This window comes from Eulemur rufifrons, chromosome 7 (assembly GCF_041146395.1).
Source record: "Eulemur rufifrons isolate Redbay chromosome 7, OSU_ERuf_1, whole genome shotgun sequence".
Lineage (NCBI taxonomy): Eukaryota > Metazoa > Chordata > Mammalia > Primates > Lemuridae > Eulemur > Eulemur rufifrons.
The window spans coordinates 177600040-177619539 of record NC_090989.1 but is presented as its reverse complement, the minus strand read 5'-3'; the positions used below and the strand labels follow the sequence as shown (position 1 = coordinate 177619539).

The 19500-nt window shown below is 45.5% G+C and overlaps 1 protein-coding gene across 1 annotated transcript in view; it reads left to right on the top strand.

Moving 5' to 3' along the window:
• The first annotated feature begins 327 nt into the window (after window positions 1-327).
• Window positions 328-19500, top strand: part of PDZRN3 (PDZ domain containing ring finger 3) — a 226477-nt gene continuing 207304 nt past the window's right edge. Inside the window, exons 1-2 of the mRNA XM_069473820.1 lie at window positions 328-1166; window positions 15358-15444. Coding sequence (XP_069329921.1) covers window positions 444-1166; window positions 15358-15444 — 810 coding nt within the window. The 5' untranslated portion in view covers window positions 328-443. The remainder of the gene's footprint in view (window positions 1167-15357; window positions 15445-19500) is intronic.

The following is a 19500-nucleotide window of genomic DNA, read 5'->3' as shown; positions in this document are numbered from 1 at the left end:
GTTCCAGGAGAACTCGTCTGGGCGAAAGCAGCAGCCTCAGCTCCAAACTTAAAGAGCTTTTCTCGGCAGGCGTTTTTTCTCTCATAGCGAAAACTGTAAGAGAGCAGAGAAGGGTCCCCCGAGAAGGTTCAGGCTGGCGTCTTAGGCTGGCCAGTCCTGTTTGGCGAGCCCCAGAGTCTTCCCACGCTCTTCTAACTGTCAGCCTCTTCCCTTTTGCAGAGGGGCTGGCGGGAGGCAAGATGTGTGTGCGCTTGCGCTCCCGCAAATACGGCCGGAGGAGTCCTGTTCCTCGGGCATTTTCCGAGGAAGTCTGGAGCAATTAGGCTCAGTCCGGGGAGAGCGAGCGAGCGAGCGGGCGGCGCAGCCGGCGTGTCTGGGCCGCCTCGCAGGGAGGGAGGGGGCGGCCGGCCGCCCGGCGGCGACCCCGGGGCCCGGCCGCCACCATGGGCTTCGAGCTGGACCGCTTCGACGGCGACGTGGACCCGGACCTGAAGTGCGCACTCTGCCACAAGGTCCTGGAGGACCCGCTGACCACGCCGTGCGGCCACGTCTTCTGCGCCGGCTGCGTGCTGCCCTGGGTGGTGCAAGAGGGCAGCTGCCCAGCGCGCTGCCGCGGTCGCCTGTCGGCCAAGGAGCTCAACCACGTCCTGCCGCTCAAGCGCCTCATTCTCAAGCTGGACATCAAGTGCGCGCACGCGGCGCGCGGCTGCGGCAGGGTGGTCAAGCTGCAGCAGCTGCCCGAGCACCTCGAGCGCTGCGACTTCGCGCCCGCGCGCTGCCGCCACGCGGGCTGCGGCCAGGTGCTGCTGCGGCGCGACGTGGAGGCGCACATGCGCGACGCGTGCGACGCGCGGCCAGTGGGCCGCTGCCAGGAGGGCTGCGGGCTGCCCCTGACGCACGGCGAGCAGCGCGCGGGTGGCCACTGCTGCGCACGGGCGCTGCGGGCGCACAACGGCGCGCTGCAGGCTCGCCTGGGCGCGCTGCACAAGGCGCTCAAGAAGGAGGCGCTGCGCGCGGGCAAGCGAGAGAAGTCGCTGGTGGCTCAGCTGGCCGCCGCGCAGCTCGAGCTGCAGATGACCGCGCTGCGCTACCAGAAGAAGTTCACCGAGTACAGCGCGCGCCTTGACTCGCTCAGCCGCTGCATGGCCGCGCCGCCCGGCGGCAAGGTAGGCGCCCGCTGACCTCCCCGACTCCCTGCCGGGCCCCCTGGGGACCCACGCCCGGCCCCGTCCTTTTGGGTACAGGGATATTAAGAGCTTCCCTTGAGCATCCCTGCTTCCCTCTTCTTCCACTGCTTGCCAGCTGTCTCGCTATGTGCAGGTCGCTGAACCTAAGCTCGGAAACTATGGTCCATATCGGCTAGATTTACGGCGTGAATTATAGCTACAGCAGCTTCAGGGGTTCTAGAAAGAGGAGAAGGAATCCACAACCAAATGTAGGGTAAGAATGAAGAATGCAGCTCCACAGTCAGAACTGTGTTCAAAGGTTTTGCTGCTAAGACCAGCTGGGTGATTTTGGGGAAGTCGCTTACCCTCACTTAAGGTTGGAAACCGTAGACGTGACACACAGGAGGAAATATGGACACGTTGGGCGAATTGTATCCATGCACCCTCAAGGATTCCAGAAAAAATAAAGGGAACCCACAGCCAGTGTAGAGTAAATTAAGAAGGATGCCAGAAGCGAGGCCTCTGGAGTAAAAGCTGGATTCAAACTTGCACTTTGCTGCCAACTAGCTGGCTGACCTTGAGCAAACTGCTTAACCTCTCTAAAGTTGGAAACTGTGGTCCCTAGAGACGTGACACACAGAGTGAAACACAACCAGGCACCCTCTGAGCTATTCATTGGGGGATTTCAGAAAGAATTAAGGACCACCCTGCCCCCAGAAAGTATAAAGTAATATTAAAGTGAGAGTCCTCTGGAGTTACGGCTGTTTTCAAATCTGGGCTTTTTGCTAACCAGCTAGGTGAACTTGTGGCTTAACCTCCAGGTGCTTTCAGTTTCCCTCGATGTGAAAGGTGTTGTCAGCCTTCAGGGAGATAATGCATGAAAGGGTCCTGGCACTGTGCCAGGCAGACAGTAACTGCTTGACGAGTATTACCCACAATTATTTTTAACATCTCCCTCTGAGCCATCCCCTGGTCCTGGTAGCTGGTGTAATTGTGGCAGCCACCACTAGTGAAGGCTTTCTTTGCTCCAGGCCCTGTGCTAAGCTCTTGCCAGTCATTTCCTTTTTAATCAAGTAAAGTAAGTCTGAGGCTTCCCATTTTGTAGATGAAGAAACTGAGGCTCATAGAGGAGCAGACTTGTGCATAGGCTATAGCTTTTAGGTGCAGAGCTGGCTTTTGAACCCTTGTATGCCCATCTCTTCAGCCCCAGCTCCTTGCCACTATCACGTTGCCTCTCAGTGTAACCATGAGTACCATTTATTGAGTGTTTATTATGTGCCAGCAACTGTGGGAAGCACTTTACATGCATTATCTATTTTATCCTTCAAGATGAGGAATCAGATTCAGAGAGGATATATAACTTGCCCAAAATCAAAGTGACTCACGGGACAGAGCTGAATTCAAGTTCTACCTCGAAGTTCTCAGTCTCGGGGCATATTGGCATTTGGAGCCTGATAACTCTTTGCCATGGGGGCTGCCTGGTGCATCGTAGGATGCTTAGCAGTATTCTTGGCCTCCACCCACTGGATGCCAATAGACCTGCCTCCCAAATCGTGACAATCAAAAATGTCTCCAGATATTGTCAAGTGTCTTCTGGCAGGGGCAGGAGGAAGTCACCCAGGTTGAGAACCACTAGATTCCCTGATTGGAAAAAGCGCATTTTCAACAGCTGGGTGCTTCTGCCTTCCTGGGGAGGGGCATGGCCCTGCTGCTGCCACTCGGGTTGCCTGCTCCAGATGGTGTGGCAGAGAGGGGAAAATATTTGCCCGAGAGGCCACCAGGGGCCTGTGTCTGCTTTGTCTCCCCCTGCCCTCTCCCAGCCCCCTTCCATACGTGCACACCAGGCCTGCAAGTTTTCCTACCCGCCCCCCCTTCCTGGCCCCTGGCCTGTCTGTCGGCTGCAGCCTCAGCAGCTGGCTAGCTCTGGGCGAAGGGCAAATATTTACAGCTCCCCGGCTCACCCAGGACCGCACAGGCGCACAGAAGACTGGTGTGAGCCTGCGAGTCACCAAAACAGAGGGCAAAGCTTGGTCTTCAGTCAGGCGCCAGGTTTGGGGTGAAGGAGTTCCCAAGTTTCTGCTGTTTATGCTGTCATCTGGACTTCCTGCATCGTTTTAAGTGACGCTTGTTTATAAATAAGCCATTCACTGCCCCAGAGTTTATACATCATTCATTGTTGGGCTAGTTTATTATTTCTTCTTGCCTTTCTGTTTTCTTTCTGGAGTGTTTGGGTAAACTCTTTCTCAGAATCAAAAATATGATACTCGAATCAAAACTGTGGATGTTTTTGAGACTCTGTCGGGTTGTCGGGTAGGATAAGCAAAGATATTAAGCTTGGGGACAAGATGTTGATTTTGAACTTTTGGAGCAAGTTTTGTTCTGGAGTTGGAACCCTGCTTGGGACTTCTCGGGATGGGGAACCTGCGGCCTCAAGGCCACATGTGGCCCTCGGGATCCCCGAGTGCAGTCTCTCAATCGAATCCAAACCTCACAATTTGGATTCAGTCAATAGGCCACACATGGGCCCAGTGCTGCAGGTTTCCCACCCCTCTGGCCTCACACCCTGGAGGGCCTCAGCTGAGGCCTTAGGAAAGCTTGTTCTTCTGGCCCCGAAGTTAACCCTCAGTGGACCTTGCGGAAAGCTTTTTGCTGTTCCTTCATCAGCCATAAAAACCCCTCCCACTGGAAGCCGTTTAAGAACTTGTTTATTTCATTGGGCCCACTCTCTGCTCCTGCTGGGTACTGTTTATTCTCTCCCCAAAGGCAGAAGGATTTATATTGCCTGGAAAACCTCATGTACAACTCTTTTATTTTATTTTTTTTAATAAGTCCTAATGTTGGCTTCTCTGTTACGAGTTGAAGGAGATAAGAAACACTCAGAAGATTTTTAATACTAGCTCTTCCACAGCCTAGAAGAGGCATTCTTTAAATTATCTTAGGTTTCAGGTTTTTGACACCTGCTGAGCACTTAGGGTTGGTAAGTGCTGTGCTTGCATAGGCATTGTTTCTTCTGTTCTATAATGTGAGCTCTATCAGGGATCCTCAGAGCTTAGGGTGAGTGCAGTCGTGGGAGAGCTTGTTAAAACACAAGATTCCGGAGTCTCTCCTCTGGAGATTCTGACCCCTTAGAGCTGGCCCAGGGCCTGAGAATCTGCATTTCTAATGAGCTCCCAGGTGATGCTGGTCATTTAAGTAGCTACAGAGCTAGATGAAGAGTTTAGGCTCAAGTACAGACACAGACCAAAGATGTATTGATCTTCTCCACACAGTTGTGATTTTACTGATCAGTGTCTAAACACCTCTTCCTAAACGTTTTAAGACCAAGATGTGGTTTTAAAACCAGACTGCCTAGCAAGTTAAACGACAGGTAACCATAGCCTAGAAAGGCATCTCTGACCTCACTGAGGCCGGCCACATCTGGGCTGCAGCAGACTTGGTGATGCTACACGTGAGTGGGTGAAAGAGTTTTGCTCCTAGCCTCGTTTTCCCACTCTGACTTATCCACCTGATTCTAAGAACAAAAGCATTCCAGAGCAAATATCTTTTTTGCTTTCTGGGAAAGGAAAAATTCTAGACATAACTTTCCTTGGAATTATGGAGAAAGTTGAGATTCATACTGGCCACTTTCAGCTCTTTGACCCTCACGTCCACTCTGTCATTGAAGCCTGTGGATTTTACCTCCTTAGTACATCTTGGATCTATTCAGTGCTCTCCAGCTCATGATCACCTTGGTCTAAACCAGGGTTTCTCAACCTCAGCACTGTTAACATTTTGGACTGGATAGTTCTTGGTTGTCTGTGTGTTAGTGGTGTGTGGGTGTGGCGGGGGGCGGTGCTGCCTGTGCACTGGAGGATGTTTAGCAACATCCCTGGCTTCTCCCTGCTAGATGCTGGTGGCACTCCCCAATCACAGATATCTCCAGACATTGCCAAATGTCCCCTGGGGGGCAAAATTGACCTCTGTCTCAGACACCAGAATTTCCTGCCTGGATTACAACTTCCTCTACACATCTTGCTCCTGTTCAGTTTGCTCTTTACCTAGCACTGGGAATGATCTCTTAGAAATGTAAATCTGTTATGTCTCTCCCTTCTTAACCCTTCTATTTCTTCTCTTTTCTCTTGGGTGGCTGCAAGGTCTGGCGTCCTCTGGATTCTGCTGGCCTCCACCTTCTTATCCCCTTTGTTCTCTTCTCCCAGCTTCACTGGTCTCTGAGTGTTTCCTGTACATGCCACGAGCTCCTTCCTGCCTCTGGGCCTTTGCACTCGCTCCTTTCTCCACCTGGAACAATCTTTCCAAGTACTCACTGAGTAACCTGCAAGTTTTCCACCTCTCCCCTCCTGTTCCTGACCTTTCTGTCAGCACTTAGGGTTTGCTCATCACCGGGTGACCTTTCTTTCTCTTCTTCCCGTCTCAGTCCAAGCATCCCTACCTCCAGGAAGCCAGGCCTCTCTGACCTCGCAGACCACATCTGGTGCCTGAAACTCTCACTTCGGTGCCCCTCCTTCATGGCATTTATCACAGCTGTAACTGCATAATTGGAAGAGTCTGTCTTGTTCAGGGCTGTGTCGCCGGCACTAAATCCCCTGCCACGTGCGCTGTAAGTTTTCAATATGTGTTTGTTCGGTGAGTGAATTCAAGATCGGAAGGGCTGTCTTGTCAGCCATCAAAACTTTCCAGGTTGTTAACCAAGAGTGGGCTTGTGTTAAAAAAAGAATCAGTTTTTCTGTGATGCCCCAGTTAACAAAATTGTTTCCAGATTTTGGGGAGGTGTTATTTTTGTTCTGCTAGATCCACCCAGATCAAGTTGTATAAAGCCCCAGATCCCAGAAACGATTTTGTCCATTTCAGAACTGGAGATAAGTGAATCTAATAGACGCTTGTATCAAAAGGTGTTCCAGATGTCTAAACACTTTGGAATGTATCTATTAGCGTGTTCACTGTTTGGTATATTTTGTTTCTGAAACGCTTCAGCAAAGAGCCATTCCACAGCATCTCTAACAAAACAGCCTACTTCAGCTAAAAGAACTGTGGGCTGTCACTTCTATTTCATTTCGGTGATTTATAAAGAAAATTAGGATTCGGTTTACAAATACGTTACCCAGCTATACTAGATTAAATGAGCATAACTGGGCAATTTGAACTGGCTATTCTGTTGAGATTTAGCTGTAAGTGGTTCTTCCTGTGTTCAGAAATGGTGCTTGCCTCCCTGTAAAAATATTTGATGAGTAAGAATCTATTTATAAGGCAATTATGCATTGGACTGTAGACCAGAGAGCTTAAAAGGAAAGGAGATGATACTCACTGAGTCCCACTGGGCGCCATCCACTTAGGGTGCTGTATGTCTGTATGCACGTTAGCTGCTCCATCTTCTTTATTAGGTAGACCTCTTTTCCTTTGGTGGAAGGAACAGATTGTAAAACATTATAAAACAGATAGATTAAGGCCAGAAGTTAGATTCTAAGTGTAGAGCTGAGATTTTAACACAGAGCTACCTGACTTCAAGCTGCTACCAAAATAAGAAAGGCATTTTTTTTTCTTGAGGCAGTGCACCCCTCTGAAGTCTCATACAGGCTCCCCAGGGACTATTTTCATATATGCCAAGCATTGCGTGGACTGGAGGTGTAGATGCATTGTTTTATTTCATCCTCAGACCCTGTGAGGTAGGTACTCCTACCCGCAACCCTTTTCCTCCATATTACAGATGAAAAAACAGAAGCTCAGGAGGTTAAATAACTTGCCCAGTGTCCTCCGTCCTCCTTGGGCTCGTTTCAGTTTGCCTGTTGGCTTCTGGCCCAGGAAATGTGTTCCTCCTGTGCCATATTCCCATTTGCATAGGTCCAGTGTAGCACACATGGCATATAAAACAAAACAGATCCTGTCTACGAAAGAGATTTAGGCAAAATAAATAAAAAGGAAATAAAGAAGGGGTGTCCTAGATCGAATAGTGGCTCTCTCTTTAATTTTTACCCTAGTAATTTTAAGAGTGGTTAACAGTAGGATCTAAGTGAAATCCTTCCAAATATATTCTTGTGGTTCCTCACATTCTTCTAGCCTGAGTGCCTGGCCCCGTGGTAGGCACCATTGGATACAGAGGTAAAAGGGACCAATCAGACACCTGCTTGTGCCTTTGACGACACAACACATATCTTACTACTCTTTGCTCACCCAAGCTTTTTAGCCATGGTTTAGCCTCTGTTCCCCCCTGACTAATGGTATCCTAATAAGCTGGTTCCAATAAAAAGGGGAAATGGTGTAATATAATGATTACTCTTATAAAGAAAATAACTAACAGGTGGACCTGAGTGGCCTTCTTTCTCACCCATCCCATCCATATATTGACAGGGCACTTAGAGGGCAGAGACCTGGGTAACCTTTGTGTGAGCAGGCCCTGCAGCAGCCCCAGCCCCAGGAAGGGGGAGAGTTTGGGCCCTGTCCCTGGCAGTCAGCATTGTGTGTGCAGAGATGAGTCTTGGACAGAGAGGTCACCCCTAGAATTTTGCTAAAAGCTGTTTGCAGGTGCCCCATGTCTTTGCTGCATTTGGATCAGGTTGTGGTCCGTGTTGGATGCAGGCCTTGGGTCAATGGGCAGGCTCCTGGGTGTCCTGAATGGAACCAGTGTGTTGAATGAGTTAGTATCCACACCCTGGAATGGGCGATATTGGGGTTCATGTGTTCCCTTTGCCCTGTTGTTGAGGGACTCGGGGAGGCTCCTTAAACCTCCTCTAAGCCTTAACTGCCTCATCTGTAAAATGGGATGATGGTACGTAAAGGGCATGTACATCTTATCAGGTATTTATTGAGCATCTGTTAAGTGCCTGACACCTGTAGGGTTTTAACAGTTTTTCCAATAAATTGCTGAAGAACCATGAGAAATTTGAAGTGGTTGTTATAGAGAAGAAAGGAAGAGATATTTACGCAAAGATTCAGTTTCATTGTGACCCAGTGTTGCCCTTGAGTGACCTGTTCTCTGGATCTCTACCCTGTGTTTTCAGTGGTGGAATAGGGACAGTCACATCAGTGTCACTGCCTCTGGGTAGCAACTCTGGGCTGAGATATCATAGGAGAAGGTTAAGGCTTGTCAATGGTGTGGTGCTTACAGGGTTAGCTAGTATGTGCATTTGTATTTGTCCCACCCGGATTAACAAAGTTGAGGAGAGGTTGGCCAGGCACTTGCTACCTTCCTCTGAGCAAGAAGTTTTGGTTTCATAGCTGAGTAGCCTTTGCTTTCTTTCTAATTTGGGGAAGAAAATGATTCAGGCTCAAACCAGCCTGTCTGAGTCCATTTGGGCTGCTATAACAAAAAGACAAGAAAGTGAGTACCTTATGAGCAACAGAAATTTGTTTCTCATGGTTTTGGAGGCTGGAAAGCCCAAGATCAAGGTGCTGGCAGATTCAGTGAGGACCCACTTTCTAGTACATAGATGGCTGGCTGCCTTCTGTGTCCTCACGTGGGGAAAGGGCCAGGGGGCTCTCTCGGCCTCTTTTATAAGGCCCTTAATCGCATCCCAAAGGTCTCACCTGCTAATACGATCACCTTGGGGGTTAAGATTTCAACATATGAATTTTTGGGGGGAAGGGAACACAAACTTTCAGACCATAGCATACCATTTAGTGTATCAGGTAGAAATGTTAAGATGCTGTAACACCTTAAATAAGGTTTGTTGCTGTCCTTTTTGGTTTTTGGTGAAGCATTGCTTGTGGTTGTTCACCAGAAAAGCAGATGAGTCAAGGACAAAAATTAGAGATACAAATTTAAGATTAAGCTCATAGAAATAGAAAATTGGCCATTTAGGGATTTCTTGGGTTATTTAAATATAGTAGCAAACTATTTTATTTTTGAACTAGGGAAGTGCTGAAAAATCTTTACTTCTCCTTACATAATTTTCAAAAATATCTTGCTTGGCTTATGGATATAGATATACTTTTCTAAGATATTAGGACTCTGGAAATGCTCTTTTTGTTCCTTTCTATCTTCTAAGACAGGGTGATTTGAGTTTTGTAAATTTACACATTCATTACCAACCTGAAGCCTTTTCTTTCCCCAAGCGCTTTGTCTCTTTTCATCCTCTCTACAACTGTTTGTGGGGCAGATACATCCTACTAATACTTCTGTTGACTGTCTCATCCAATTTCACCTTAATTTCAAGCATCATCCCCATGCCTATCTTCACTCTTAGGCTTTTTAACAGTTTCCTCTCTTCTGTTCTTCCTCCAGGAATCCCTTCTTAAGAACTGGGGTTTGAATTACAGGGAGGGGTTGGTCCAGACTGCTTCACCATTAAAATAATCACAAAGTTTGAACTACAAAGAGGACAAAAGCAGCCGAGTGTGGGGAGTGACGACATCCCCACTTCTTCAGTAGAGTTTCTGGCAGCCAACTCTGCCTCCTGGTCTCCCCAACCCCTACCCTTGTGCGTTTTTTCCTGGAGACAGCCAAATATGCAGCACTTTCCTGTCGCTAGTCACTAGTCAGAGCTGTTTCCCAGCTGTGTGAGTCTCTGTGAGCTTCATGGAGGCTAAGAAGTTGTGCCACCCCAGACACACACACTAGCGGTCTGTCAGTTACATTTCTCAAAACCTGCTGGGCAGCTTTCCAGTCTAGTCAGTTCTGGGCTGTGCATCCCACAGCAGCAATAATTGGGGAACACTGGTCCTTGGGCAGAAATTTAAAAAGAGTCCACGTTGACAGTGGCGTGGATGGACCCTGGAAACCAACCACCACACTGACTAGGAGATGGATCGCTTCTAAGCTTCTGAGGCCAGAATGTTTGGAGGAGAATGATGACAGAGTAATACTCGAAAAGAAAAGGGACTTTGCCCATAGAAGATGGTTCACATTCTTGGATGCTTTTTAAAAAAAAAAAAGACGGGGGGGCAAAATATGTCTTTTTGACATTCAAAGTACATTCGATTTCTGATTTTTCACTGTGACTCCCCTCCCCACCCCAATTTGTACCCAGTTAGACTTAAAATTCTTACCTCGAGTTGAAACCTGAGCAGATGATGATTGTGGTAATTTTAACATTGATCCGGTAATTATATGTTCAAATATGATATCAAAAGCTTATTTTAAGCAAAATCAACTGTGTTTTTGAAAAGTGAGCTTCCATTTCTGCGTGTGACTTACTGGCTTTGGTGCTTTGGATGGTTCATGTTGTTTAGATCTTGACACTCAGGGATATATTAACTGTTTTCCAAGATTAATATACCTGTGCACATTCTCAATCCTAATGACCTAAGCTTCTCCCGAGAAGATCCTCCATTACATTCGGGGCTCAGCTACCCGCTTGGATTGGGTTCTGGGTAGGAGCTGGGTGGCTGAAGATCTGTTGCAGTTCCCTGCCCAGCCCAAAGCAGCAGTGATGTCACTGGACTCCAGAATATGATGGGAGTTGTTCTGCTCGACTTCCCTCCCCAGGCCGTTGGTGAGAGCTTCCCAGTCTCCCGAGTGCTGGTCTCCCGAGTCTGGCCACTGAAGGGAAGAGACACTTGCCATCTGGGAAGAGTTTTAGAAACAGGGGGCAGCTCTATGAAAAGCTGACAAGGAGGTGCCACCTCACTTCCATTTGTTGTCGTTTTTCCTCTACTCTTCACCTTTTCTTCCCTCACCATGAAGCCCCACTGATGGGGTAGAACTTGGAGCAGTCTGTAGTGTCTAGCAGTCCCCAAGTGCTCCATGCCCCCTAGTTCCCCAGCTCTCTTCTGCCTCCACGGTTCCTATCAAGTCCACAGTTCCTTGGATTTGCTGTTTCTCCTGTCCTGTTGAGAGCCAGCGTGTCTCCTATAGGCCTGGCCATGTCATGCATCTGATTTCCCTTCCCATGGTCCACAGCCCGCTTGGTCTGTGCCATCTGCCTGTCTTACCCGAGCTCCACTGAAAGTCTAGGCTGAGCTGCTCCCTTGACTTGCTCCTTGTGTCTCCTTCCCTTGGCCTCCAGAATAAAAGCTGTCCACTTGGTCCTTACTCCAGTGGTCTCTAGAATGTGCCACTCTTTTTCCAGTAGTGGAAAAAGAGAGATGTAGTAAGGAATATATCATGATCTTTATTTACTTAACTTCAGACCCCTGCTCTCCTAAACTAGCTTTAGATTGACTAAGTTAAACTAGGAGTGGGCATTCTCCATTGCCTGGATTTTGTAAAAGAATAATTTATGTGGTGAAAGAGTATCATGGCCTCAACATTGAGCTGTACAGGTGACCCTTTCAGTACTGTGACTTGTATTCTGAGCATTTATTATTGGCCAGGCACTGTACTGAGACACTTTGTGGGTATTATCTATCTCAGTCATGCATCCTAGTAACCCATAGAAGAAACTATTATTATCCCCATGATATGGATGAGGAAACTGATCTTAGATTCTGACTCTGAAGCCCAAGACCTTATACATTACACTGTACCTGTCAGGGGCATAACATTCTTATGATACTTTTGGGGTATGAGAGACACTCTTAATTTTTGCAATTATTTTTGCATAGTCCAAAGAAGACTTACTTAAAACTTTAATTATAAAATGAATTAGCTGTCTGATCCTGCATGCCACGCTCAGTCTTTAGAGGCAGAGGGATTTAGGATAGGGTGCATACATTTACCCCCACAGCACAAAGAGCATGGGCATTGGGGTCATGTGGACCTGGATTCCAGTCCTGACCCTCCCACTTCACCACTGTGTGATCTTAAGCAAGTGTATGATTTTTTCTGAGCCTCAGTTTCTCCAGATTTAGAGCATGGATACAGTGCCTGCTTTGGAAGGCAGATGTTTTGGCTAATGAGTTTATATGAAGTAAAGCCATGTCTCTTCTTTGTTTTACTACATCAGGCCATTGAGAAAACTGCAAAGCGTTAGTTGCAGACCAATATTGGTTAAATTTTCCTGTAAATGAAAGATGCTACTGTTTAACCCAGTGTGAACATTCAAGAAAGCTGCACTGATGAGAGCCTTTGTCCTTATCCCATTCATACCTCTCTCCAATTGGTGGGATATAATTGAATGAGAATCATTTAAACACCCTCTGTCCTAAAGCATTTTGAGCCCAGGATCAGGTTAAATGGTTAAGCATAGATTGATGTTAACGTGAAAAATGTGTTACATGAAGACTGATGGTGAAATGTCTATTGATATTTATCTTAAAAAATTAGGAATTACAATAATAAAGTAGTTAAAGTTTTTGGGGGAAGGGGAGGGGAGTGGAAAAGAAAAACCAGAATCAAGCTTGGGGTATCAGAGAGTAGAAAATGACCTTTGGTAATTAGTTGGAGAAATGAAAGTAATTCAGCCCAGAGTGAAATTTTATTTTATCCCTCTCAACAGCCTGTGTTGAATCTTCCACATGTTGGTTTATGACTGGAAATCAGTCCTAAAATAGGCACTGCAACCCAAAGCCGATGTCTAACCCTCCTGGACAGCAGACTGGGCCAGGAGACTTGCAGAAAATAAGAACCACCCTCCTTTCTCCCCAGCCATTGCATCTGGCGAGGAAGCATAGGTCAACTTGGTTGTTCGAAAACATTCTTTGAAAGCTATTTGGCTGAGGAATGTTGTGTTTCAGGCATTGTCTTACTTGTCCCTTGAGAGAGATCTCTGAGGCCAGGGCTGGACTTAGATGTCTTTGGGCATCTTGGATCAGTTCTTTTGGAGATGAATAGTTCGGTAAACAGTTGGGAATTTGGTTCTGACACTGGTTTCCTGGGTAAGCCCTCCTTTAATGAGTTCCTTTCTGGAACTTCACCAATTGAACCATCTTGGACAAGACCTAAGATTTGCTAGTCTACATGGAATTATTTTCTATATTCTACACTAAAAGGGAGGAGGAGTATAGAAGGGTAAGTAAGGACGAGCATTGGAGAAGATAAGCTTGAATCCCAGCTCAACTTTTTACTGGCTCTTTGCCATGGGACAACCTTCTTAATCATTCTCCTTTGGTCTTCCCACCTGTATTGTGAGGATGGTATTTGTGCCGATTTATAAGACTGGTTGGATTAGTAAATGAAATAAAGCACTTAAATGCTCAATGTAGTTTCTGGCACCTAGTAAGCAGCCAAAAAAATGGTAGCTATTGTTATTGTTAATGCAGTGTAATAAGATTATTTTCTTTCTTTCTTTGAATAAATGGTTATCACACAGTAGATTTAAAACTAATCTTTTTATTCATGTGATTGTGCAGTTTTCTTTGTGCATCATTTGCGATTGTCAAACTAAAGCCATCTGCCTTGGATTACCGTGTAACTGTGCAGTTTCTGTCATTTGATTAGTTATGAAAGCCAGGCATGTAAGATATGTACGATAACTTGCCCTAATTCCCATGTATTTCTAACTCTTTCACCCCTCTAAGATACCAAAGCAAGAAACGGATTTACTAAGATTTTCAGTGTCCAAAGCAGAAAGATATAAACTGGTTCAGTTTGAGAATCATCGTGTTTACATCTTAAAACTATTAGGTTGATTCTGAATTTTCAGTGTTAGCACGGTGAAGATAAATTGCGTGCTAACTTTTTGCAACTCAAATTAATCATATAAAAATTGATAGCATTGATAGATGCTTTGGATGCTGGTGCTGTTTCTTGGAAAAATTTTTAAAAACCGATAAAATAGTCTGTCATTAGAGAGGCTCTGCTGTTTTTTAGTCTCCTGGGTACAGTATCTTGAGAGAGACTACTTTCTCTTTTACAGTAAATTTATATATTTTATTTATTGAGTTAGTGACCCTTAGGAAATAAATGTTGTATTCTTCTTTTAGGAAACCCAATTCTTTCATTGGAAACTGAATTACTTGTTCTAATGATAAATTGTCATCTTTGTTTTCACAGGGTTTTTGTAATTGATGTTTAGGCTTACGTTACATTTTTGGAAATGTGGTTACTAAAAACTGTGAACATGGAGATAATCCTACACAGTAAAGCCCAATTATTTCTTCTTGGCTCCGGTGGGCACAGTTCTCCTGATGAAATATGGAACCAGAGCCACACATTAACTATCGCAGTAAATGAAGCAATGCTCTAGAAAACCCGGGGGCACTGAAGGTAGAAACAGTGGTTTGCTTTGCCAGTGTGGGGGAGTCAGATATTTGCATTCATGCCCTTCAAATGTTTGCCATTTATCTCCCCACAAAAGGTGGAAGACGAAAGTTTGATCAGGAAGCAGTAAATATCAGAATAAAATCTCTTTCATGATAAGCTGCCAGTGTTCTTAACACAACTTATTATGAAATACTTCGTATTTTAAAAAACACATTTAAATAATACCACATTTAAACAGAAAACACAAGTGAAGCAATGCCAGTTTATAGTGAGTATACCTGGTGTGATGTTTTGCATATCATTCATGTACTTGGAAACATTTCAAACATGGGAGTTCAATAGTTATGTCAAAGAATAGTAAGTGACAGTTTGCACATAAGGTTAAATCTATTTTTATCCATCTGTCTGTTACTTGAGAGTGTTAGTTGAGGTGCCCTGGCTTTGCCATCCCTTTTGACTGTTGAACATTGTGCTCTGTGACCTGCCTGGGTGACTTCTGCTTGTTTGATTTAAAGGGGTTCACATTGACCATCCTTAAACAGAGTGTTTTCTGTTAAACAGCTCTGCATCTTGTATGGCTTGGACAGTAATTACTTTGTGAAAATGCCCCCTCCCCTTTTCAGTAAGATTTGGGATTTTTTTGTTTTCCCTCTGCGTTTGCATCTCACTTTTAATGCACTATTTTCCCCCAAGTCTCCCAAACAGAGATGACCATTGATGGGCCATGCATACGCTCACACTTCCAAAAGAATTGCTATTTGAACCTTTCGTGACATGACATGAATGCTGCTGTTGAAAACGGTTGAGAAACAAACAGAAAGTAGCTGTCTAGACAGCTTGCATACGATGAACTGGTCAAAAGAAATGCATTTGCGGACCAAGGAGTCATTCATAGAAAATGTCCATTAGGCATGTCTGGGCATCTCCAGACCAGACGTTCTTATGTGGTCATTCCAGGGTTAGATGGTATCTAGAAATATTTGCAACCTCCTAAACACAGGATAAAATTTCAGATTGGGTTCCAAAAGTTGCCTTGGTTAAACTTCCCAAGAGATACAGGATTTGGAATGATTAGCTCAGTACTCCTTGAGTCCACTTAGATGGAAAAGGAAATCCCAACCATCTATTCATTTGCTATTTATAAATAAAAATGTGATCTCATTTGTTTCTCTGCAGGGTGAAGAAACCAAAAGCCTGACTCTTGTCCTGCATCGGGACTCTGGCTCCCTGGGATTCAATATTATTGGTGGCCGGCCCAGTGTGGTATGTTAATTGCTAAAATGTGCTTTTCCTTTTGCTGGTGTAGCTGGAAAGGAGGTCAAGGTTTAGCGGGTGAGAAGTAGGAAACCTTGCTCACTTCATTCTGCTTGCTGTAATTAGTTCATTGGTTATCTAGCATCTTCACACTCAGAGATTTTTATTTCATTGTGGTTTCCTAAAATAACATTGTCCTAGTAATACAACAGCTAGTTCAAACTGTTGAGCATTTGGGGTGCATTTCTGGTTGTGAAGCACTTGGGCCGATGAAGTTGCGTGAGATGTGTGCAGTTGGAAGTGGGTGACCAGCCACCCTCCTAGGCTGAGCTGGAACGTGGGCTCCAGACCAGAAGCCTAATCCTGAGTTCTGTCTCATCAGCTGTCGGTCAGGGGTGGGGCCCTCACGTGTGGATCATGGTCTCCCTGTGCTTTCTCCTCCCCCTGCAGCTCCTTGGCCACCCCATGCTCATCAGCCCCTCTTCTAGAAGTAAGAGGCCGAATTCAAATCTGCCCATGTAACTGCGAGGAAAAGGTCTGAAAAAAGGGCTCTGGGGAGTAGCAAAGGATGTGTTTGAGGATCCCCCTTTCGAGGGGGATTATCTAAATGCGTGTCATCTCTTGCTCTTTTCTTTTGCTAACCATTTCCTCGTTTATTAGCTGGAAATGAAAATAGTCAAAGGAAAGGAAGAGAAAATCAAATTTGCTTGTGCAACAAATAAGTATTGAATATGGGCTGTTTACTAGGGCCTGGGACATACAGTAGAGAGCAGGGAGACTGGGTCCCTGTCAGCATTGAGTTTATGTTCTGGTGGGGACATCAGGCAAGAAACAAGTAAATGCAATAATCGTAGATTGGGAGAAGTACAATGAAGGAAAGAAATGGGAGATGTATATGGTAGATGGCAAGAAGCCTCAGGTATCATTAGCTAGGCTTGTCAGGAAAGACAGGAGGAAACAGGAAGCTGGATCCTAAAGAAAGAGAAGGTGCCAGCCACCCAGATACGGATGGTGCTTGCCCTGCCTTCGTGGAGCTCACGTCCAGATGGGGAGACTGGTGCATGGGGAGAGCACGGCCCTGCTCTCACCGGTGTACTCTGAGCCTGGCCCCAGCTAGAGATGCCTTGGACTTGCTCACCTTGAGGAGGAGGCTTCCGGGGAAGGGGCTATTAGAACTGAGTTCTGAAGGATGAGTAGTAGTTTGCTAGATTGGAGGACCATATTTTATTTATATGTGTGCACACTATTGAGCTAATACATTATTATATACCTTATAAAAGTTACATGCAGAGGGGATCACTTTAAACAATGAGACTAAAATAGACTATGAACAAAATTTCTTATGTGTTCTTCCATCATTCCAGTGCATTGTGTTACGTACATCCATCTTTGAAGACCACTGAGCTAGAAGGTGGTAGGACCTTGGGGCTGGGAAGGAGGGGGCTTGGCAACTCCTACAAGCCCTGGAGCAGGGACAGGGTTGTGAATTAGGGGACTGCAAGTGAGTGGAGTGTGGCTAGAGTTGGGGGATGGTCAAGGAAGTGGTCAGGAAGAGGCCTGGGGAAGCAAACGGGGGGCCCATCCCAAGGGACCTAATAAGTCCTGGGGGCTGGGATTTGAATTACCAAGGGCAGTGAATGGCCAACACATGGCTTCAATCGAAGCGAGTGACAGAGAGATTTATGATTAAATTCTCTTTGCTTTTGGCCAAAGCTACGGTTTCAAAAACAAACAAACAAACAAAGAAAATGGTGTATTATAAGAAATGACAACTTAGTTATAAGTGATACGTAGTTGTTAAAATGATGAACATTACCTGTCTTACAAAACACACATATAAGAAAGAACTTTTAAATGATGAGATTAAATCATGTATATGAAGGTGGGTGAGAGCAGGGATCTTTCCCACTTGGTGGACCCCCAGGGATGGGCTCACGCAGTTGTGTTTCTCCCATTATCTCGATGGAATTCTTAAGAAACTATAGACCCCCCATGAGATTGGTATATTTTTATTTTTACCTTTTACCAGCTGACTGAGCACCCAGGCTGCATGTCACGATTCTGTGCTGTTAGATTTAGTCCTTGCTGCTGGAGATCACCTCTCTCCAGCTTTGGGAGAGGTGAGGAGACAATTGACCCCAGAAAACAAGGGGACCAGAACTTGAACCCATGTTCTCCAACTTACCCTCAGGAACGTATTTTGCCATTTAACACAGATAACAGAGTTGGCTGAACTTGGTTTATTCTCAGTAATTATTCTTCCTCCTGCCCCAACCCATTGTTACCAGTTTTAAGAAACAACTTTAATAAACAGACTCACTTCACAGATGTTTCGGAAGATTTCGTAGCCAAAAGAGCCCAAACAAGGAAGACCTATTATTTGCCTCGGGTCTAACCGTACCAAAGTCCAGTGTTTGAAAAATGCTCAAAATGGAGAGGCCTGTCTGTGGTTCCCAGGTGATTGCTGGGGATCCCACTCTGTCAAAGCCAGTGAAGATCGTGTTTAGCTTCAGCACCTCACCAGGGGTGAAGTGACACTCCAGTCCCCCTGGAATACAGTTCTTCCTTGTGCTTCTCAAAGGGCATGCTTTAGCTTATTTCTTTTCCCTTTAAAAAGGTGATTTAAGTACAAGTCATACCTGATTTTGTTGCTCGCATTAGTACTCCCAGTTATGTGATCTTTTTGCAAGAACTACATGCATGTCCCCCAGAGGAAAATTTAATTCCATATGCATGTGTTTGCCGTAGTGTTTTTAAAAACTTGTCCTGATTAGCAGAAATAGCATAGTGAAACCTAAATATATTCTGCACTGTTGCCCGGAAAATTTGGCAAGTCACTGAGTACACACTAAAAAGCCAAGCTGAGCAACAATGCACACACGTTGTCAGTTACTGGAAGAACACAGTGCAAATGATGTCTGTGTTTCCCAAGGAATTCCTGTGTTAGATGCTTGGGTGGGTTGTGAAATAGCCCAGCTGGAGCCTCTGCATAAGAGTCTTCATTACGTGATGCAGTATGTAATGCTCTTAGAAAAATCACATCATTCATTCATTCGTTCTCATATTCTCATAGAAACAGCAGCCTGTCCGGTGTATCAAACCTTTCACCTAAGCGTTTGACAAGTGTACTTCATTGTCAGGGACTCCTGGGATGGAAGGAATCCTGTTCATTTCTGTTTTGCTCAAGCTAGCAAAGCAAAAATAAATTCCAAGTCATATTAGTTCCTCGATAAATAGCTCTAACTTAAACCGTGTTAGGGGAGGAGCCAAAGAATAAAGAGGTGTCTTTAAGAGAAAAACGTAGCTATCTGGTTTTCTTTGATTTTGTGCTTTATGGGTTTTTCACATCCTGGTCCCACTCCACCCCCCCCATCTTAATGTAACCTAAATTCTGGTGTTTGGCCTTGCCTATTCCTTTCTGATTTTTGCTTGAACTTTCTTCCACTCCTTAAGAATAATTATTTATGTACAGTGTGGTATTTTGCAAAACAAACCAAAGCCAAAATCCCCTCTCCTATCTCCCTCTTCCTCTCCAGCCAAGAAATGCGAAGTGGTTAAATCAGAGTAAACACAGATCTCTTTTCATTTGATATATTGACATCACCTCTTAGGGAACTCAAGCTTGTTCATAAATCTTCCGTGGTCCATGGAGACTCTTCAAGTTCATCTAGTGGAATATTTCATAGCCTGAAATGCTGGACTTCTGAATTCATGTGTATTTTGAGAGTTTTCTCAGTGGGAGACAGGGTTGCACACACAGCATGTGCAAGAGAGTCGGCCTTTTGAAACTGAGCTATACCACTCTGGCTATACCACTTTGTAGCTGTGTGACCTTGGGTAAGTTACTTAACTTCTCTCAGTCTCAGGTTTTTCATCTGTGGAATGGATGACAGTAGTACTCTCCACTTGCGGTTATTGTGAGGATTAAACAATGCACATGGAACACTCACTGTGCACCTGGTACCTAGTATGTGCTCAGTAGACAGAAGCTGGTGTGCAGCTTTGTACTTGGTGTGTGTCTAGGGAGCTATAGAGGTGCTTTCAGACTAGTGCATCAGTGAGGCT